The sequence below is a fragment of the Trachurus japonicus genome, chromosome 3 (genome assembly GCF_045865225.1).
Source record: "Trachurus japonicus isolate A0001 chromosome 3, Traja_1.0".
NCBI lineage: Eukaryota > Metazoa > Chordata > Actinopteri > Carangiformes > Carangidae > Trachurus > Trachurus japonicus.
In genome coordinates, this window is record NC_140909.1 from 8,577,802 (window position 1) to 8,600,912 (window position 23,111).

At 43.6% G+C, this 23,111-nt stretch overlaps 1 protein-coding gene across 1 annotated transcript in view; it reads left to right on the forward strand.

Moving 5' to 3' along the window:
- igdcc3 (immunoglobulin superfamily, DCC subclass, member 3) overlaps positions 1-23,111 on the forward strand; it is a 63,905-nt gene that overhangs the window by 6,602 nt on the left and 34,192 nt on the right. Inside the window, exon 2 of the mRNA XM_085759238.1 lies at positions 1,089-1,394. Within this exon, the coding sequence (XP_085615364.1) occupies positions 1,089-1,394 (306 nt within the window). The remainder of the gene's footprint in view (positions 1-1,088; positions 1,395-23,111) is intronic.

The window sequence follows — 23,111 nt, forward strand, 5'->3', positions numbered from 1 at the left end:
TTGAAATGAAGGAGAAAACAACAGGAGTTCTTAACCTTGTGCTTGATTATTCCTCTGTGAACCCTCAGGGCTTTCTTCACTGAAGGCCAAACATTTTAAATTATTTAGTCGATCTCTTTCATTTCATAATTATTCTCCTCTTATTCTATTTGCATAATTATTCTCTTCTAATTCTATTTTTAGTCTTATTTTCTATCAGGTTTGTTTTTTAGAAATGAACAAGCAACATGAAAACAGAGTTGTCCGATATGATTTTTCAAAATAAAGGTTCGCTCAGTGGTCAGGACTTAATGCAACTGAATCCTCCATTGTTTCACATGTTTGTTCAGAAAATAGCAGGTGAATTAGCATTTTGATTTATAGTGGGTGAGATAAAAAATTATCATCGCCCCAGGGCCACAGATCTGACACAGGGTTTCCCACGGTCTGTCCAGGGGTTTAAGCTAGAGGGGCTTCAGTCAGTCACAGTCTGCTCTGGACTTCACACGACAATTATCCACTGTTTTAATCTGAATTAATAATGCTTTTGTACTATATTAACAAGTGGTTATAGCTGCACTGTTGTCATGAGCTTAAAACTGGTCGCTGCCGGTGAGATAGAGATGAAGAAGCCGTGAGCTTCTAGCCGCCGTGCAGACCGGTGAAATGGTTTCATTGTGTGAGGTTGGCTCTCGTGTCACTGATCCTCGGTGTGAGACGACTGAGGCGGTTAGCTGTGATGTTTCTGTGCAGGTCACAGGTGTGTGGTGTGTTTACGGTGCTGCTGAGCGCTGAAAGATGTTGCTGAAAAAGTGGTGAAAAGCAGCACATTCACCCAGATGTCATGCTATCTGATAACCAACCCGAAGGCCGCCTTCCTTGCTCCTGTTCTCACAGTTCACCACAAGTAAAGACACTGGTTTAATAAAAAAAAGAAAACAGTTTGAACAAAACGATGTGTCGGATGGTGAGAAATGAGATGAATTCAGCAACAAGAGTGGATAAATGTGTAAATGTATATAAACTGCTGCTTTGTTGCACAAGGTCGAGAGGGACTGTATACTCTTCTTATATAATAAACCATTATGTCTGTGTGTGTGTCTCTACAGGTGTAATGTGTGAAGCAGAGCTCTCCTTCACCCTGGAGCCCAGCGACATCATCGCGGTGCAGGAGCAGCCCCTCATGCTTCACTGCCAGGTGAACGGCATCCCCCCAATTACGACCCAGTGGAGGCACAACGGCCTGGTGTTGGCTCAGGACCGGCACCACAACACCTTCGTCAACGGCTCGCTGCTCGTCAGCCACTTCCAGAAGACCAAGTCCGACGGCTCGTCCGACGAGGGCGACTACGAGTGCGTGGCCCAGAATTCATTTGGGCTGGTGGTCAGCCGCAAGGCCCGGATTCAGGCAGCCAGTAAGTCCCTTAAACATTTACTTTTTTTTCTTAAAGGAATAGTTCACCAAAAAAAGAAATGTAGGACCCCAGACAAATTATTACGCTGGCGGCACCTGAAGATAACATCTAAGAAGAACAACGATTAAAATCAGCACCATAGCCAATCATCTCAGTCGGTGATTAACAAGTATAATTAAAGGAAAAGTTCACTAAAAAATGGAATTCAGTCATTATTGACTCACCCTCATGCTGATGAATACTCCGGAGTAGTTTTTTATTCCTCAAAGTGCATCTGGAGACCCAGGAGGCCGGTTCGTAGTCCAATGAAAACTTTATAAGAGTCAAAAGCGCCCGACACAAAAAGGTTCATAAAACAACACAAAAACTTTGTAATATTCCTCCATACTGCTCGTCAAATTCAATACAGGACTGTTTAGGCTGTAAAAATGTCCTAAATGACGTTGTTTCGAGTAAACTCTGGACTATCCCTTCAGGACACTTGGATTGCAGCAGACGAGCAGTGTGGAGGAAGATTACAAGGTTTTTGTGTAGTTTTATGGACGTTTTTGTGTCGGGCGCTATTGACTCTCATATAAGGATTTCGTTGGACTATGACGAGCCCTCCCGGGTCTCCAGATGCACTTTGAGGAATAACAAACTACTTTGGAGTATTCATCAGCATGAGGGTTCATTTTTTGGTGAACTATTCCTTTAATTATACTTGTTAATCAACGACTGAGATGACTGGCCACGTGCTGATTTTAATTGTTGTTCTTCTTAGATGTTATCTTCAGGTGCCGCCAGCGTAATAATTTGTCTGGGTCCTGATTGTGTTGTGTAGATATTGAACAAAGCATTTATGACACGAGCCCAAACTACAACCACAGCCACTTACTTAGGTTTGATTAAGTTGTGCTCTGTGTTCTCTTTGAATGTAAACACTGTAATTGAAATATCGCCTTAAGTAATCACATTTCAGGCCAGTCCCAGTCATCGTGCTGCCGCTGCTGTTGCTGCTGCCGCTGCCGCCGTGCATGTAAATGCACTTAATATCCCTGGCTGTGTGGATTGATTTGAATATTTTAATATCATTCTTTGAGTGTAATGAACTTTCTGATGCTCATCTACAGCGCTGCTTAGAGATTCAAGCCTTTGAGTTTAGCATTAACAAGTGTTCATGCTGGGAGTCTCCGAGCTGCTTTGTAAGTGTGCAATAAGCTTGAAGCTACCCAGCAGCCCACTCCCTGTAAGAGTCATCAAGATACATTTTCTCTGGCTCAAGCACTAAATCTCCTATTTGAAGTCCTTTTTAGATCAACATTAAGTTCCCAGCATTGTTGCCATGGTTCATTTACAACATTTCATCATATCACAGAGCGACAGTCTGACTCTGCGTCCTCCTCTTCTTCTCTTTTCTCACATAACTTACTTTAAATCAAAGGCCGTGGAGGATGTTCTCATTCTCCTGCGAAACACGCTGAGACGTTTCAGCAGCGACTTCACTGATACTGTACTGTTCCTCGCCGTGCTGAGTTAAGACTTCTTGAACGCTCTGTTATGTATATTCTGTAACACAGAGATGGACAAAGGCTCGCAGAAGCCTGTTGATTCCCAGCCTGTGTGTAGACAGCCCACTGCTGTGCTGTTGTGGCCAATACAGCTTTTCCACTCAGTGGGGTGGGGAGGTTAGCATGGACGTCTCACCGGCCAAAAGGGAAAAGTCACTTCGTCTCAGTAGCTGGCGCTGTCAAACACATGCAACCTTTTTTTTTTAAGGGCTCGCTGAAGGGGCTTTTCTTTTCAAAGGTCAGATTTCACATGCAGTTTTTTGCACGACTTGTTTTTCCAAATTCTGCATCAGTATGGTCCCCCCTTCTTCACTTTGAATTTCACAAGTGGTAACAGAGCATCGGGAAAATGAAAATCCACATGAACCGGGAGCTAAATGGTGCAATTTTCCTGATCTACAGTAAATTAGATAAAGCTTTATGGTTTAATACCGTTGAGCTGAGGGTTTTTCTTTACATCTGTGATGAAAACTTCTTAATCAGAGTGAGAATCGGTGATTGAAATGAAACTGTAGCAATTGAATTGAAAGTGTATCATTGTATTATATAATACACATCCAATGTAAATGTTCTAACTCAAGGGTTTAACATTATATGAGCATGAAAAACAAATTATTATGCAAGTGTACAGCAATCTCATCTGTGCAAACCTGAATGTGGACTTCTCCATCTCTGTGAATGAACCTGACCTTGGGCTGCGACTGGTTCCTCAGGTTCAAAATCATTCACTCTGTTTAGTCTGGGCGTCTTCGCTCTCCTGCAGATCCTTTTCCAGCGCTTCCTATTGACTTGTATTGATTAGGAGGGGGACCAAAGGATTACCCAAAGTCACATCCTGACCCCTGACCTCTGACCTTTCTGCGGCGCGTTAAGCAGTCTTTTTGGCGAGGCGTTGAATGAGTGAAAGCGCTGCAATAACTCCTTAATGGAGTCGGCAAGAAGGCGAGACGTCACCACTCTGAAAATAATCCTCCAGAGTCTCTTCAAAGGGACTGAGATGATGAAAACATCTCTCTGTGTGATATCACCACTAATGCCTTCTGTATTCTGGAGGATTTTCCCAAAGAGAAAAAAAAAACAGCAGCGTTGGTATTTCACTGTGGGGTTTTTTTTTTTGGCCCACGTTTTCAGTTTTCATTGATTTTTCATTGATTTTTCAGCGTTTTGAGAAGAAGAAACGCCTCAAAGCTTTTAGAAGTCAAATTAATGGCGCTCTCGTTGCGCCATTAGTCGTGGTGGTTGACTTGTTGACATCTTGTACGTTCCCTGTTCACAACAAGCAGCTATAATGGCTTTCTTCTTACCTGCGTTGTTGCTGTTCGGCCGCCTTGAGAGGGGCTTAATAGATGATGTTAACCGCTGTATACCCCAGAGGGATTTTCACGATTACCGCTGCATTTCATCGTCCGCTGACCCTCCAGACTTCAACACGGGACATAAATTATTTAGTTTTCATTTTGTTTTTTTGTTTTTTTTTAAGAGAAATGGCCCCAGACTAGTAAATGAACTCCTTACAGAGGCCAGCGACTAGTGTTTGTTTCTTTTTTCTGTTCCAAGTGTTTGTTAATGTTGCTGCTCTCTTTGTGTATTTGGGGTAATTTGCTGTGTTATAGACCCTCTTACAACAGAGCTCTGACTTGTACCACTGTGATGCAATGGGTGGTGTGATTACTGAAGCCTCTTTATAGCCCTCCCAGTGGATAAAGCCTCCATCTTACCCTCCACACTACCTCCCTCCATAAATTTCACTTTTTATTTGCTTGACAACCATTTGTGTGAGCTCACTGTCGGGGGCTGGTGTCGGACGGACTCCCCGTTGCCCCTCTAAAGCGGCAGTCGGTCCAGGAAACACTTTTTTCCTCGAAAATGTTATCTCTTTGATGGTCGGTTTCTCTCTCTCTCTCTTTCCTCGGTTTTTCTAGGACCTCCTCATTAGCTTAGGTTCAGGAAGCTTTTCATCATTTGGATGAATGACAAGCCTGGTACAGTGGGCCTGGCCAGGGCTCCTGCTGCCCCTCCCCCCACGGCAAACCCCGCGTCACCAGGCAACACACCACAAAAGCCCCCCGTTACAAAATAGCTTTTAGGATCAATTGAAATGACTTGCTTTTGTCTGTTTGTCTGGATTTAATTGGAAAGAGTTGAAGCTTCTTTTTTTTTAGGGAAATAATTTATTTTTTTCTCAGTCCTATTCACATGTGGAGACTGTAATTGACCTCAGGGACTCTAAGAAAAGATTTGCAAACACAATATGAAGTGTGCTGAGAAAAGGCAAACTCAGTGCAAACATGAGCCAGGGTGAAAACACAAACACACACACACAAATGCAATAAATGGAGGCACAATAACTGATCATTGCATGTGTTATTTACTTGATAGACTGCTTCAGTGTTGATGGAGAGCCCTTGGCTGCCGGATGATAATTTCCACCTTGTTCAATTCTCAAATCGTCATGGTAAATTGTGCTGCCATTACAATGGTAGGCTTCTGAATGAGACTTTAATGAAAAAGAAGAACCCAGGGGGCCGTAAAGGATGAAATAGGAGAAGACAGAGGATGCCTGTAAAAGTGTCTCACTTTATACCCCCGTGCCTCTCATTTGCGTGAATTTAACTCCTCTTCCTTCGCGGCTGTAAATGCAAAATACGTGTGACGTCGTCGTCGACCATGGGCTGACGAGGCAGAAAAGACGTGAAAGAAGTTGCAAACGTGCTACTTTTTTTTATTTAGAGGCTGCAGCAGCATGCGTGGACGTCGCTCAGCCTCAGACACTGCTGGTTAGTGAGAGTGATTTATGGGCAGCTCATGTGTGTGTGTGTGTGTGTGTGTGTGTGTGTGTTTGGAGGGTTGACGGTGGGCTCTCCATCACCCTCCGACCTCCCTGCCCCCCCCCCCCACCCCTTTCACGGCCTCCTGCCTGGGTGAATGCTGAAGCTCCATCCCTGCATCTCCTTGTAGCTCCCTTTGTCTGCGAGCCAAACCCCGCCCTCTATCCACCACCAACACCACCACCACCACCCACTCCCACTCCCACTCCCACTCCCACCCTTGCTCCTCTGTGCTCACTTGTCACAAAGCAAGTCATCTCTCTGTCGTATAGATTAACGTGCTAAATGCCATACAAGCCTGTTCTGACATTTAAAAAAACGAGTTGTCTTATTAAATTTGTTAATGTGAAAAAAAAAAATGAAATGCATGTTGAACATCAGTGTTTAACAAACAGAGGAAGGACTCGTTGAACGCCACAGAGCAAATATCAGTTAGTCATCATCGTCGCTGTACTGCTCTCCCTGATATCTCTGCTCTTATTGACATTCATCACATCGTCGTAGTCGGTGCATACAGACCTGGGCCTTGTTTGACTTCCTCTGGGCAGGTATGTGGGCTGATGTTAAACCACAGTGTTTCCCCCACTGTGTGGTCAGCGCCCCTCCATCTGTCTGCCAGTGCGTCAGAGAGCGAGAGCGAGAGAAAGAAAGAAAGAAAGAAAGAAAGGCGGCTCTTTTTCTATTCCCTTTTTTTTCCCTCCTGGTATTGATGAGGTGGGCTGAAGGGATGAGAGCTCTGACCTCTGCTGTGTAATTACACTAGACGCTGGTTTATTACTGTACACCTGCAGACCCAGATCTCATTGCCTGATTATCCATGCTCGATTTGAGCTGATTTAGAGTCGGCGACAATGAGGAGGTTTCATTACTCGAGTCCGAACAGAACAGCGACTCTGTGCTTTTCAGAATTGGTTCAGACATAGTTCCCTTTTCTCATACTGTGCGGTTACATATGAGCAAAGGCAAGGGTAAACAACTGCCCCCCCTCCCTCCCTCCTCTATTCTCTTTCTCTCTCCTTCTCTCTCTCTCATGTCTATAACGATGCTGTTTGTCCTCTGTTGTGTTTCTGTCAGGGAGCTGAATAAACAGCACTACAGACTGTCCCCTAATGACAACTCTGGATATTTGCATTGACAAATGCTTGAGCTTGTTCAACTCTCTTGTGGATAAGGGGGCAGGGTGAATCTCTATTATTTCTGAAGATGGCACATCATTGACCTTGAAGCAGTCGAACATCACCAAGGGATCCAGTACTAGGGGTTGTTCTCTTAGTTTACTCTCGTATGTCCTCATATGGTGGTGGGAGACGCAGCGTGAAATTCGACTTCAGTGAGATTTCCAGCCAGTCTAAAGTCACTTGTTATTAATTACAATAAAATTCATTATTCCATACATTAATTACTATCCATATGTTATACCGTGTATCTAATGCTGTGTGCTTGGAAACAATGGGAGCATGGAGCCGAACTTGCTTTGTGGAGTTTTCCCCACGTGTCAAGAATGAAAGGCTAATGTAACAAAATCAAGAACACAATGGTCGCTATTGTGCGCAAATCTTGAACCACACTGACAGGACTTGAGCTATGAGCAGAGCACAGACATGCATGGAGAGCTGCAACAATGTTCCTCTTAGAGGGGAGCTGCTTCATGATGTGAGGGATGAGCTGCTGTGTGGAGCAGAACAGTTACCCTTACGCTCTAAAAATAAATGCCTGTGTAAACAACATCACTTGGGGAAATCGAGCCAGTAAACATGGGAAGGTATATACTGACGAGCAGGGTGAGAGGAATATTGAACTTTGCTTAATCCTCCAGGAGCAGTGTCTCCATGTTTGACATGGTTCTAATCCTATTTATGTCTTTCCTATAGTGATATAACAACACATGTATGTTTGTGGGACTGAAGGAAACAATAGTTAACAGATGGGTGAAAGCTTAAATGAGCTTTGTGGTGCTACAGTAGTGCTTTATATAGAAATATACATCAGTCTGTGATTGTAATAGTTGTGAAATAATTCATGGCTTTTACATCTTTTGTCAAACAAAAGCCCAAACTGGATACAAGTCAGATTACAAGCTGTTAAAATGGGGATAGGTTGTATCTAAATTTAGATTTAGTAACTTCATGTTGTAAACGCAACAAAATAAAATAGATTTCATCATCAGAAACTGTCGAGAGTTGTGTTCAATACAACATGCACTGCCCTTGAGACATTTATTTGCAGCTTGTCAGCTGGAAATTGCTAGAGAATATAGTGGTAGATTAATGGAAAGGGACCCAGAATTGAACCCTGAGGAACCCCACGGGAAACAACTAAATTAAGACTGACTTGATGTTTCCTTCTTCAAAAGTGCAATGCAGCAAAAGTTAAACTACTTTGGTTGTTCAACTCTTGTTTCTCTTCATAATTATAGTATGTACATCTCTTTTTAAAAGTGTGCAGATAGAAAATGACTCATCACTGACATGAATGACTGGAAAGACAATTTGTACCGGAGATGTGTTAACATCCTACACAGTCAAAGAAATAATGGAAAGTCATTAAAATACAAGGTTAAGTACAAAGTAACCTCATCAACATCTTGGCCTGTTTTCATTTTTAATTGGCTGATTTAGTTTTGCCCTTACTGTAATATTCAACAGATTTATTTATAACAGATATTATCATTGTGACAAGATATACCAACTTGATGCATGAGCCATTTTTGACCCTGTTATCACAAGACATCGTCTCCTTCCACTGTGCCAGCTTCTCAAGCAGCTGCTCTCCTCAGCTGTGTACACTGTAGCTGATCATCCAGATAATACCCATTCAGACAACATCTTTTTATTTCTCTGTCACACAAGGGAGTGTTAACTTTGGGGGAGCATTATACTCAGATGGCCCCGGAGTCGTATTTTTTAGTTAAAGTGAAGGTAGCTCAGGGACTGTGTGTGTGTGTGTGTCTGTGCTGGTGTGCAAAAACAAAATGGGACTCTGTTAATGAAGTCTGTGTTGGTGTGCGGATGTCTCTGGGCCACCCCAGCTACTCTCAAACAAACAAATGAAAAAGGGGCCTGAAATTCCTTCTGCCTGCTTTTAAGGCTCACGGGGGGAATTCCTAAGTAATAGAGGTGAAAGGTGAAAGCAGAGAGCAGAGGCTGGACCAAAGGTTGGACGAGGCGGACCAGTCCTCCAAATGCCAGAGTCTGGCTTTGCAATCTATACACAACAATCTGGCATTGACCTGTTTTGATCTTGACAAATCCAGCATGATCTGCTCTCCAAGGGTTTTGTCTACACCGCCGAATCTCTGACTGTGTTTTTTTCACGGCTGCATGTGTGTCTTTTCATCATATTCACCTCTGCTGGTCCCTTTGTTTGGTCCACACACGAAGTATCAAAACAAATATTTCTTTCAGATCAAGGTTTGGAAACAAGGGATCAGATTTGTATCAATAGCGGGTTCTCCTGAGGACAAACCATGACAAATATGTGGGTTTGTGTGCTTAGTGTGTGTACGTTGGTGTTCCTGCTATTCCAGGCTTCACCAGGGGCGTGGGTAGGTCTCGCTACTGCCCCGTCACCACGCTTCGCTACACTTAACAGAGCCTTTATGGTCAGATTGTGCAGTTAAAAGCCTTTACAGGGTCTGCACCATCCACCTATAAAAACACCAAAACTCCCTCTTCCTGTCTTCTCCCTTTGGGCAGACATTTTGATTCGCATGTGTGAAAATGTTCAAACACAAACAGGAGGTGGAGCCTGTGGTGGATATTTAGATGTTAGATATAAGTAGTAAGGATAATATTGAACATAAAAGTGTTATCTAAGATTATCGCCCCTCTGTTGTGAGTTCACACACACACACACACAGACGCAGACACACATAAACACACAGGGCCCCCCAGTCCGGTTTTCCACTTTGTTTAAGCAGGGATCAGGAAATCTTTCTGTGGTGGCCAATAAGCAGAGGAGTGGGAGACAAAGGCCAGTCAGTGATGGGAAGGCAGCAGCTCTCTCTCTCCTCTGGGCCTCAGCCACCTCTCTCCCCTCTCTATAACCCATGTGTGTGTGTGCGTTTGTGTGTTTGTGTTTGTGTGCGTTGGGGTACCTCTCGCGGCCGAGCAGCACCTATTGTTAGTCGGTGAAATGCAGGGCCAGTGGAGTGGCTGGGAAACAGGCAGAGGCTGTGGAGATGTGCAGCCTCTGGTGGCTCTGCTTTGTGACGGTGGCCTGAGCGTTTGTTCTCCTGACCGACTCGGCGAGCGGAGGCCCCCTTTTGTCACCGCTGACTCCGGGTGGGTGTGTTTCCCCTTCCTCCCTCCCCTTCTTCTCCCTCTGTTCCAGCTCTGACTTAGAAATACAGGGGTTAGAGGTCATGAGGGGCTGGACGATGGAGAGAGAGAGAGAGGGAGGGGGGGGCGTTTATCTGGGAAACGGTGACCTTTTTGTGTGCACTAGGGCAGAATACCCCTCCCCTTCTTTTTTTTATTCTCCTCCCATTACTTTTCCCCCTCCTCCAACGCTCAGCCTCCTGCTCATTCCCCAGTGGGGACCCATCCCCCTGTCTGATGGCCCTGGGGCAGTGGCAGTGACCTTGGCTTTGGCTGTGAAATAAGGTGGCCCAAACCTGCCGCGGCACCACGGCTCCGACCTTGCCCTTTCCCCAAACAAGCAACGCAGCAACCTCGACAAACAAGAGCCAAATAAGCGCATTTTCACTCACTCGCAAAGGACACGTATTTGTCTCTGTCACATTTTTTTTGTTTTGTTTTCCCACAAAAGGCTTAACATAGAGTGAAAAGTCGGGTCTTTACCTTTGTTACTGCTGCTTTTGGTTTTCAGACATTTATCACAATGCAGGAGTTGGATGACTGATTGATTTTGGACTTGGGCTTTATAATGATTAGATAATGCATTAAAGCCATTAATACAGTGACTGCACACAACAAAGTGGAGGTCGAGTCTTATTTTTCCCTGCAGGTGGATCCTAACTGGTGTTTGTGTGTGCAGGAAAATAATGAAGGCGGGCGAGTATACGATACCACAGGATATTGTGGGAGGAAATGATTGAACTGTTACTCTTAAAAGAGAGATTTACTGTAGAAACATGAACTTGTTCGGATATTTACTCTCTTTTCCTCCATATTTGTCATGTATAGGGACGGAGCTCCAGAAGTGTTTGAGGTTAAAAGGCTGTCAGGCTGCAGAGTGTGTGTGGAGTTGGTCACCGGGGATAAAATGAATTCCACAGGAACCAATTAGAGGAGGTTGTAGCTGGCATAGGATGAAAGATTTCTGGGGTGCCCAGTTTCCGCCTGACAACCTGTTTGCAATGTCTGTAGTTTTGCTGCCATGTATCACCATTGGGAATATGATAATGCAAACTCTGCAGTTTATGTGGCTTTTATTAACATTTATTATAGCAAATATTATCACGTTCAGTCCTGTAAATTATAAATTAACAGGTGAAGATCTGTCACTGAGAACGGTTTATCGTCAGCGTATAACTAGATGTTGTTTAGCAATTTGCAGAGAAATGAAACAGCTTCTCAGCTCCACCCCCTCTTTCTTATGCCTCGGTAAACTGATTATCTTTAGATTTTGTGCCTTTGGCTGTAAAAACAAGACATTTATAGACATGTTTTTAGACTAATGTGAACAATTATCCGATATTTCACAAGTCAAACAGGCAATGGATCCAGAAAAACCACGATGTGACATAGCTCTACCTTTAATCACTTTATTTGCAGTTCACTCTGTGAAAATATGTCACTGAGAGTGGTTTACTGTTAGCATATAACCAGTGTTTTACAGTTAGAAAAGAAACAACTAGATGTTGTTTAGCAATCTGCAGTGAAATGAAGCAGCTCTTCAGCTGCACCCCCTCTTTCTTATGCCATGGTAAACTGATTACCTTTTGGCTGTTACAACAAGACATTTATAGACATGTTTTTAGACTAATGGGAACAATTATCTGTTATTTCACAATTCAAACAGCCACTGAATCAAGAAAAAACGCTTTACTGACACTTGAGCGCTGGTTTTGAAAGCACCACGATGTGACATACGTATAGCTCTACCTTTAATCACTTTATTTGCAGTTCACTCTCAGTGAAGATCTGTCACTGAGAGCAGCTTATCGTTAGCCTATAACCAGTGTATTACAGTTAGAAAAGAAACAACTTGTTTAGCAATCTGCAGTGAAATGAAGCAGCTCTTCAGCATATGCCCTGGTAAAATGATTATCTTTAGAGTCTGTGCCCTTGACTGTCAAAACAAGACATTTGTAGACATGTTTTTGGGCTTGTTTTTCTTTCTTCCCACAATTATCCGATATTTCAAGTCAAACAAGCAATAAGTCAAAACTTCAACTTTACTGACACAGTAGAAATAGTAGCCTGAATTTCCATGAGCGCTGGTTTTGAAAGCAACACAAAATGTGACATATAGCTCTACCTTTAATCACTTTATTCGCAGCACATGTTGAGAGTTTTCTTTGACAGCAGAGTTAATTTAATCTTCATGCAGAGGTGTAGGTGACTCAGCAGCATTCATTCCCCTGCAGTTGCAGCAGAGAGCAAAAAAAAAAAAAAACGTGCTGCCGTCACTAAAGCAGGAAGGGGGCAGATGAAAGCAGGGGAGAGTTGTTGGGGAGGCAGAGGGGAGGGGGGGTGAGTGAAATAGATGGAGCATGTGCCGGTGGTCTCAAATGATCTCTGGGCCCCTCCGGCTCTGGAGGCTGGACCTTGAACCAGGAAGGAACATTCCATTCCTGTGCTGCGCCGCGACCCCCTGACCCCGGCAGCTTTGTTTCAAGGGCAGCTTTTGATAGGCAGCAGGATGCAAAGCAACAGTGGCGGGCCGGCTTAGCTTGAAGAAGCACGTCTCTCTGCCGCTACGTTACAACACGCCGGAAAACCCGGTCCCCCTGACCCCCAGCCTCGTAATTCATCACTGTAACACGCACATTACCTCGTCCCCCCCCTAACATCAAATAAATGCGCCGACATGGACATGTGGTGCCGGCGCAGGCTCATGCAGGCTCGTGGTCAGTGACTGTACATACCTGGACCTGCTGCAGCTAATGCAACTACACTTCCTTCAACATATACAGTGGCATCATGCAAAAGTTTGGACACCCCTGGTCAAAATTTCTGCTAATGTGAACAGCTAAGCAAGTTGAAATGATCTCCAAAATGCATAAAGTAAAGTACATTCTAACCCTCAGGGGTCCCTGGGTCCTTTTTTTGGACATTTTTTTGCATTTTTCTTTTTTGATTTGCTGATCATTGTAGCTGTGTTACAGCTAAAGGTATGGGTTTCTGCAAGAAAGTTTATTTTTTGACAAATTATTGAAATCTCTTTTCAGTTACTCTTACAGGCGATTTTGAAGACTTAAAACTGGCATTAAAAGGGTTAAAATTCTGAAAATTATTGAATGTTTGGTAGTTTTGAGCAGAGCTGAAGTGGCTTATGAGATGTATGCAAAAAAGCAGAAAAGAATATTGATGTATGATGAATTTACAGCAGTTTTTATAGCAGTGTGTCCATTTTTGGCCACTAGGGTCCCACATTCCATATTATACATTTTAAAAATGACAAAAAGGAAAAGGGCCCGCAGCAAAGGTTTGGTCAACCTGCATAGTTAGGAGCCACCCCTTTGGAAACAATCACAGTGTGTAAATAGTAAATATCTTGTCTGATACCTTGGTGAAAGTTATCTGAGAGCTCAAGTCTCCTGGATTTCCCATTCTTCTGCAGGCTGCTGCTTTGTTTCCCTTTTTCACTCTGAACATGTGGAAAACAAAAAATAATACACTAAAATCGCTTAAAATATTGCAGATTAGTATTTCATGTTTAACTTTATGCCTTTTGGAGATCATTTATCTTCCACTTGCTTTACTGTTCACATGAACATAAATTCTGACCAGAGGTGCCCAAACCTTTTCATGCCACTGTAGACATGTGACTGAGCAGAGTTGAATTAAATTCAATTCCCTCACTCAAGTGATGTGTTAGCAATTTTAGGTGCCATCATGTGCGATGTTTCAATTGGCCTTTTCTCAGTAGCTGCTCACGATGCCGAGATGTGTTTATTTTATAATCATATAAAGCATTTGTGTCATCCCTTCAACTGGAGTCTTAAATAACATTTTATGAATGTATCTCAGCTTCTTTCCCCCCTCTTTATAGAAGTGATTTCGTGTCATGCGTTAGTAAGTCGTAAGGTGGACTATTCCAGCGCCTCGGTGTGAAAAGATGAAACATGATGCTGGTGGCCCCTCTTCATTTGCCAGCATAGGAATTATTTGTGAGTGGGAAGACAGTTTTAGAGGGTTAGCCGGCTGGGAGAGCCTGTGATATGTGCTTATGTCTGACAGCTTATTGTAGTGCTCCTCCCATCCACTGCAGGGAATAGACAAGATGAGAGCATGCCAGTCAAGACAGCCAGCACCACCGGCTGCCTGTGTGTTCTTTGTCAACCTCTGTGATTTGAGGACATTGTTTTACATCATATCTAATAGCAGAGTACAAACACACTGATGTGTGAGTGAGTGAGTGAGTGAGTGGCTGCTCAGAAAACATCCCAGGTGTTGATGCTCGGTTAGAAAACAACACATTACAGCGTGTAGAGGTTAAAAAAAACAATAATTTACAGGGAAAACACAGTGATGTGTCATTCTTAGCTCTTTTAAATGTTAGAATCAAGCGCATAGGATATGGGGGGTCATTAATTAAATAGTAATTTCACAGAAAATTAATGGAGAACTGCTTTGATAATTAATTGATTACCGTAGTCGTTTTTCCATTAAACTGCACAGTTCCTGCTTCCAGTGTGAAGATTTGCTGCTTTCTTCAGCAAAACAGTCCAACAAATCAAGCAATTTGAATTTTTTTTTTTTATAAACTAAAAGATTAACAAAGAAAATAATCACTGGATTTAATCAACATTGTGCAGCCCTGAAGTGGTTCATGCAAATGACCAATAGAAGAAACAGAAATATATCTGATGAAGTAAACAAAAACACATGCTTTGAGCTATACTCTAAAGCACAGCGTGGTATTAATGGATAATCCTGAATAATTGACAGGAACTTCATTTATTTATTATTATTATTAAGGTAAATTCTATATTTTATTCTATTGTCCGTGAGCCCAACCCTTCACATTTTCATTTTTTTTCCACGGAAAAGCTGTTTCTTTCAATTTATGTAAATCCGGAGCAGCTCTTTGTTTACTCACATCCAGAAAATGGGAATTTCATTATCTGATAGAATAGATATAGTGTCGCTACCAACACACTTATCTGCACAGTCTTTGTTTGCACACACGCTATAGGTAGAGGCAGAGACAAAGGGCTTTCATTTCTCACCCACTGTCTTGTAACACTAAGTGGTTATGACAGGGCCTGCTCCTGCCTCTCCTCTCTCTCTCTCTCTCTCTCTCTTTCTCTCTTGTCTCTGCTCCTCTTCCTCCTCTGTGGTTATGTTTTTTTTTCCTCATGAATCGGTGTGAACGAGACTCGGTGAACGGCGGTGGCGGTGGTGGGGTGGGCGTGGCGCAGGAATCGCACATGTGCATACAAAAGGGAGCTGGGGGGGGTTAGTGACTCCATATTAGCATGAATTCATCAGGATTAGCCAGTTTGGAGGGAGGGAAGGAGGGAGGGAGAGTGGTGATGGTGCTGGTGGTGGTGGTGGTGGTGGGGGCAGCAATATCCTTGGCGACTGCAGTCAGCTGGCAGCCTGAAAAGGAGGGAGGGAGACGAGACGAGTGTAAAGAAAAGAAAAGAAAAGAATGGGAGGCAGATTTTTCTTTTTTTTTTGAGTTTCCCCCTCCGGTCTGGTCGAGAGCATGTGGCGGTGACAATGTCTCGACGTCACAAAACCAAGCAGAGGCAAATTTCCCATACATTACATTAGCTGCTGCTGCTGCTCTCTTTGTCGTTGCTGCTAAATGCTAAATGGGAGGAGGGCGGCTGTCACCAGAGCTGCTGCTGCCCTGTGGGAACGACTCACTGCACCCTCTCACTGTGTTATTATTATTATTATTATTATTATTAAGTTTGTCTGTTTACACGTCTGTGAGTCTGTGAATTCTGCCACTATAGTTTCCTAAACACATCCTAAACGCAGTGGTGGGCTGAGGCCAAGTATCTCCCCTCCTCATCTTCATCTTGTTGGTAATGATTGATGTTACAGGAGGAACTCAGCCCATGTTTACAGAGCAGCAGAACATCTGGCCTTTTTTTTTTTTACTTCTTCATATCTCCATCTTCTGTTTAGTTGCTCAGCGTTTGGCGGGGGGCCAAAGTCCAGATTTGAGCTCAATAAGACGGAGACGAGGTGATTGACCGATTTTTATCGAATTCCCAGAGTCTTTCATATAATTGCTATAGCTCCTCCTGTGCTATGTTGTAGACCCGTTGCCCCCCCCACCCCTCACCCCCGCCCCCCCATCAACGCATCTCTGTTTGCCACACACGTGATGGCACTGTGTTGCCCAGGATTGTGATTAATGGCCGCAATTCAGCCTGAGAAATTCCCTTGAGTGGGTGCCAGTTGGTTTACGCAGAGAAGAAACTCATTACTGCTGTCAGTTGAGCTGATGGAGCAGGGGAGGGTGTGTGTGTGTGTGTGTGTGTGTGTGTGCGTGCGTGTGTGTGTGCATGAGAGAGAGAGAGAGAGAGAGAGAGAGACAGTCATTCTTGTGCATGTCACTATGTGCATGCATGTCTGTCCACCTTTGCCGTATCTAAGCCATCACGCATGAATAACCGTGTGCCCACGTGTTTTAAGCGGAAAGTAAAAGTGACATCGTGTCCCAGGGCTCGTATCCAAGTAACGAGGATAATTTCTGAGAAATGAATGAGCCTGATTCCTGCAGCACCCTGCACACACACACACGCACACACACACACACACACACACACAGACACACACACACAGACACACACACACAGACTCTAACTTAAGCTTTTTAATGTGTAACCCTCTGTGCCCTCCACGCTGCTTTATGACCACAGTCTTTCTCCTTCGCTGTATATTTGAAACATATGGATTCTTGTTTGTCTATTTCTGCACGTTCGCAGATAACCACTTATCTCTGCTCAGGTAAATACGGCGGCAGGTACAGCAGCACAGTGAGGAATATTACTCATTCTTATTAATCCTATAGCCAGTTCTTTCAAATTACTGGAAAGGTTTTCATTTTAAACACTGTAATTGCCTGTCCATTCTTATTAAAGACTGTTGGCTGTGAATGTAAAAGAAAGACAGAGGAGGAAAGGAGGTGAGGAGGAGGAGGAGGAGGAGGAGGAGGGGTGAAGAAAGACGAGAGGCAGAGGAGAAAGCGGGTCTGAAATGAGGTTTGGCCTGCGTAATATGGATGAGCAGACATGTGTGCCATTCACTGTGAGATTGCTGTCTACGTTCACCGACACCACAAACGCTGCCAAGATGAAGATTTAGGGACGACGTGCATGTGTACGTTTGGAAATAAGCTCCATATGTGGCTCAGTGTGAAGACGCTGGCAGACGAGTTATTTTGGATAATCCAGTGGGGGTAAAATGCATGTAATATTTGAATTAATTCGATATGATATTAGCACATAGACACATATATAACACATGTATTTACTTGCTTTGTCATACCCAGCTTCTCTATTAAGTGTATATCAGGCCGATGCTACAAAAATTGATGCTTTCCAAAGTTATACGAGACTCTGCTCTTATTTTGATACTCGTGTAAAAAACAATATGTGTTCTTCCTTTTCTGCAGCTGCCACAAATCTCACTCAAAGTCCATATTTTATTGCAAGACCGAAGGGAAATCAATTCCAGTTTTGTTCCATCAATCATTTTGAGAAAAAAATAAATAAAAACAGAGCTGTACAGCAAAAGCCCCTCGTCTTGAGATTTGCATTAAACGGACAGCTTGAGGTTTCATACACGCAGTTGTCACTCTCCTGGAGTGATGGATTTGTTTATGTGAATTTTTGACAGGATTGCATTTTTTTGGAGGCCGTGATGTGAGGATTTGGAAATCAGCAGGGACACTGAGACACAGATGAATGCCCAATGGGAACCACACAGCTGAGGCAGAGTGGACCTCCCACTTGCTACAACCAGGGGGCTTCTCTCTCTCTCTCTCTCTCTCTCTCTCTATGTGTGTGTGTGTGTGTGTGTGATGGAGTGACGAACGGGGGAGATTTACGCAGCCATTTGGGGGGAGCCCAGTTTTTCAGGGTGCTGTGAGACGCAGTGGAGCGAATGGGCCGGTCCCGCCCTGCGCCTTTCACATGTCCCGTGGGAGTGCCAGATGTGGGGTCATCCGTCTGAGCCCAGGTTCAGACCAGCCCGCCCCCCCTTCCCCAGTCTTCCTCAAAGTCACTGTCAAATACACACTTTACACTGCATGCTACACTCTCACACATGCACACACATTTTGTACGGTATATTAATCTCTGAAATTCTCCCGGACTTTACGGCAGCGATGTGTGATCAAGACGCAGCAGCACAAAGGAGAGACTTCTCCAGAGAGAGAGAGAGAGATGTATCCCGGCCTCCTCCTCAAAGTGGCCTCCCAGCTCAACAGTTGTCCTCTAATGAGGGGGAAGTAATGAGCGTTAGACTGAGGAGAATTGTGATGCCAAATGTCCGTCCAGGTTGTTATTCAGAGCCGCTGCTGTCTTGCAGGGCCCTCGCTTATTTCTGACTTCACAAAACAGGAGGCGTGGACAAGCCAAAGAGGAATTTAATGGCATTTCCATTTGAATATAAATGTTATTTTACCGCAGATGTCTCTCTGAACGTTTGAAAATATTTCACACTGTCCGACGCCGAGACACAAAACAAGACAAGGACAAAGCAGGTGTAGGTTTTTTTTCTCTCTCTCTCTTCTCGCTCTGTACAGTGAAGGCAGTGAATGAGCTGAATGAGAAGACAGCACATAATTCACCGTGTGGATATGAGCTCGTATATTCTGGCAGGATGATGGCACAGGCATCTCATTTTAATTCTCCTAGTAGGCAGTTGCATGCAGAGGTATTGGTGATATTAATTAGATATGTGGCCCCTGGGCAAAGTGGAGAATGGCATTGTGAAGGCAACGGCCTCTTCTCAGCTGCAATCAGGTGTGAAGAAGAAGGAAGAAGAGGTGCATTACTCTTGACAATAAATGCAAAGAGAACGACGGTTTTTGAGAAGAGAAAGAGCGGTGATCTTGGAGGTGATGTAAATTACCCCTCTCGTCCGCCTGTCTGGTCTTGTCTGGTCCTGGTGATGCTGTGTGAATGTGTTAAGGGTTCACGTGAGAGCAAATTAGGCGAATTTCCTCGTCTTTGACTAAATAAATTTAAGCACGGAGCCTCGAGGAAAGCTTATAGCTCTGTGCAATGCTCAGGAGGAAAAGAATTTCATTACTCTCACCTACGTTAAGACGTTAAAGGAGAAAAAGGTGGGAAATCAGCCGCCTTTAGAGAGACCAAATCCTGACCCACTTTAAGTTCGCTTCTCTTCTCTTCTACTTTTTTGTCATTAGAGATTTCTTTCACCGCTTTCTGTGAAGAGCCGAACAGCTTTTTTTCTGACAGGTTTCTGAGCTAAATTATTTCTCCTACAGCACAGGACAGAAGCGCTTAAGCTCAGATAAGACACTTATAGTTTTTGTAAGTGTCCAACAACTACAGCTCCCATGAGTCTCAGGCAGCAGACAAAAGACCAAGTACAGAAGTTAAATTACAAAAGCTCCAGTGTTATTATTCAGCTTTTATAGAAGGCAGAGTCGTAGTTAGTATAGCTCAACATGCACTGTCCTTAATAAGGTGGTAATTTGGCAGAGGGACAAACAAAGGAGGGGGCAAGTTAAGAGGAGATTTAATTCTTTAGAGTGGAGGCTCCAGTTATAGGAGAGTACCTCTTTGTCTCTCGCTTTCTCTCTTGTTCATGCCTTTCTTTCTTTATTTTTCCTTTTCTCTTTTTTTTCTTTTTTTAAACCTCGAGCAGAAGCAAGAGTTTCTTCCCAGGTGTCCAGGACCAGGAAACAGAAATAGAAAACTGTAGGCTGCTGCTGCATATTGATTCAAGAAGACATAGAGAGAGAGAGAGAGATAGATATTGTTTTCTTAAACCGTAATAAGTTACTTTCAGGCGGTGGCCGACGCTGAATATCAAGACGATATAAACAAACTGACTCACTCATACCTGTCCTCTGACCTCTCCCTCCAGCAGCCTGGCAGGTCTGAGATGATGAGGATGGAGAGCATGCATGTGTGTGTGTGTGTGTGTGTGTGTGTCAGTGTCGAGGTGGCCTGTGGGTGTGTCCGCGAGGCTGCACAGGATGAAACCCATGAGACGTTAGATGTAGCTGAGATGGGACGTGGAAAAAAAACACAACAAAACAAAACCAACAAACACAGAAAATAAAACAGCGTGGGTTCACTACTTCACTTGCATGTCGAGGAGAAAGACATCGGTGTTGTGGAGTGAAACCAGATTATTTGATGGACGCCGGCGTGGAAAACACACACACACACACACACACATACACACACACATCAGTGAGAGTAAAGTCTGAGTGAAGTCTTTGAGGCCGTTTGAGCCGTCTCTCTGATTATCATGAGAGATTGTTTGAAGTTGTTTAATGAGTATGCAGTTTTACGCCCAGTTAGTCCTTAAATGATACAAAAAGGCTCCGGCTCTTTTTTTGTTTTGTTCTCGCGCATCAAATCCCTCCTTTGTTGCTGCTGAGGCTTCGCATTGCACAAACAAAATTTTTTTAAACACTTGTTAATTTTTTTTAATTAAGAAAAAACACACACACACAAACGGAAACAGTTACAACAAATCCGACACGCCAGCGGTCGATTTTAAATCAGATGCCACTTTTCATGGCACTGGTTCGTTATTTTAACCGCCCTTTTTCTCTCTTGTCCTGCACACCCCCCCCCCCTTCCCGCTTTCTCACTCTCTCTTTTCTCTCTCGCTTGTCCCTAATCTCACCCCAGCCATGACTGGGAATCATTTAAATAATCCCTTAATTTTCAGCATCTGTTGTCCTTTAATGGGTCTCTCTTTAATTAGGGTCTGCGTGTTGAAGTGAGTGTTGGAGGCTTAGTGCCGAGATTTGAGGCAGGCCAGGAGAGCAGGGGGCTGCAGGGGGCTCGGGGGGCTTAGGGTGGGGGCTCGGGGGGGTTGTGGAGTAGGAGGAGCAGAGGCCGGACGATGGGGTGTGGTATGGAGGTGGAGGTGTGACAGAGGCACCAGGCTTTGTCCCTGGGGTGCAGAGGTTAGAGGGGGCGGAGGAAAAGAAAAAAACTACGTACCAGACAGTAAATGTGCCTCTCCCATCATACTGTCTTTTTATTCTCTTAGTTATATCACTTTACCGCTCATTTGTACTTCACACTCTGTTGTGATTCTTCTTTGACTGGCAGGATTATAGTGTTTATCTCCATCAGCAGGAATAACATGATGAGGTGTTGTGAGAGTTTATTGTTGTAATGTGATGAAACAAGACAGAAAAAAAACACTTTTACTACATTTACAGTACTGTTTGGAGGAGGAACATATTCAAAAACCCTCATGATGATTTGATTGTACTAAGGCTGTGACTAATGATTAGTTTCATAGTCATTTAATCCATAAGTTATTTTCTCTGCTGTGAATCTCGGGGGAAAAAAAGAGTTTTTAGATGATTATCAGCATTTTAAAGCTGGAACAAGTGCGTTTTAGTCATTTTTGCTCAGTCGACCGACTTCTTTATTGATGAATCATCTCAGGTCTAAGCCTGGACAGTGTCATGTTAAAGGTAGAGTAGCAGATCCTGGAAAAACAGTTCAAGCAGGCTGCGTTTAAAAAAAAAAAAAAATACACAATTCAAAAGTCCAAGCTCCTTTCCTCACTCTACGCCTCCATAGCACAGGAACGTTAACGCAACGTTGCTGCAAATGTCTCGTCGAATTTAGTGAGCGAGCATAACCTCTGGCTCCGGCGTCGTCTTTTTCCATATCGTAAATCATTGAAGACTCTGAGCATGGGCGTGGGATTAGTGCACAAAGAGGGGTATACGTGCAGAGGGAGGAGGGAGGGAGGGGTAGATGGCAGTTTGATAGACGCATGAAGATCCAATGAATTCGTTCGTGGAGTTCAAAATGATTGGATGGTGTTTTTACAGGATTGTCCGTTCCACAGGTGACTTGACATTTTTCATTTTTGTGAAAAAGCATTTAATTAACCAGTTGCAATCGAGCTGTGAAGAGGATTTCAAGCAATACAGTAAAAAATGTTCCAGAAAAAGATGTCCTCCCCCACCTTTTAAATTACATCCCCACAAATTAGCACAAGGTCAAGGTTTTACAAACACTCAGGGCTCAACGGTCACATACTTGCACCGTCATCATCAGCAGTTTGAGTTTGTTCACTCGTCCTTGCATCGTTACAAAGGTAGAACTAATTATAGAACTGTAATGTCGGATTACATTATAACGTACAAGGGATTCTGTGTTTGTGGTCACTCAGCGTGTCTTCGGTTAATTCCTCTGGTTAATCGAAGAAGAAAAGTTAAGCACTTTTGTCACTGCTAACTGTTGTGGCGTTTGCTGCGCCCTCCACCTCCTATAGCTACTGTGGAGCCTTAATAGCAGCCATCAATCTTACTATGTTTAACTTAGTGCACACACGAACACCACAGTATTGATCAGCACCAACAGACTTAAGGACAATCACACCAGCGGAAAGCCTAATGCAAACAAGGCTGGAGCTCGAGCAGAGGAGGTAATTCAATTCTGGTCAAAATGCTTTTGTAATGCAAAAAGGGGAAATTCATTAATGCAAAAGTCAAATCAAATCACAGAGACAGGTGAAAGAAAGGCAGTACGATCATTAACATAAAAAAAATGGGTTGGTAATTGAACTGGACAGGATGTAGTTTAAGTTATTCTGACCTCTGACTGAGACTCCTGTCATGTGGTCCATCTCTTCTTGATGCATTTGGAGAAACAACACAGCAGAGGTGATGGTTTAGTTTCGCTATAGCTGCAGTGGTTGGTCCAGACTGTAACGTCTCAACAGGTATTTAATGGATTAAGATGAATTAATGTTCTCTGAGGATGAATCCCTGTGATTTTGGTGCTTGTTTGTGAAATATCTCAACAGCAATCAGTTTAATTTTAGTGTAGTTTGGTAGATAAACACACCCAACTCTCATTGTCCATGACTTGTAAAGGCATTGTTTACACTGGGCCAACACATGTATCTGTTAGCAAAGAAGCAAAACTGATAATGTGACAGAATGATCCAAGAGAAAAGTACAAGAAAAGACGGGATATCTGCAGCTCACCTGCCAGACAA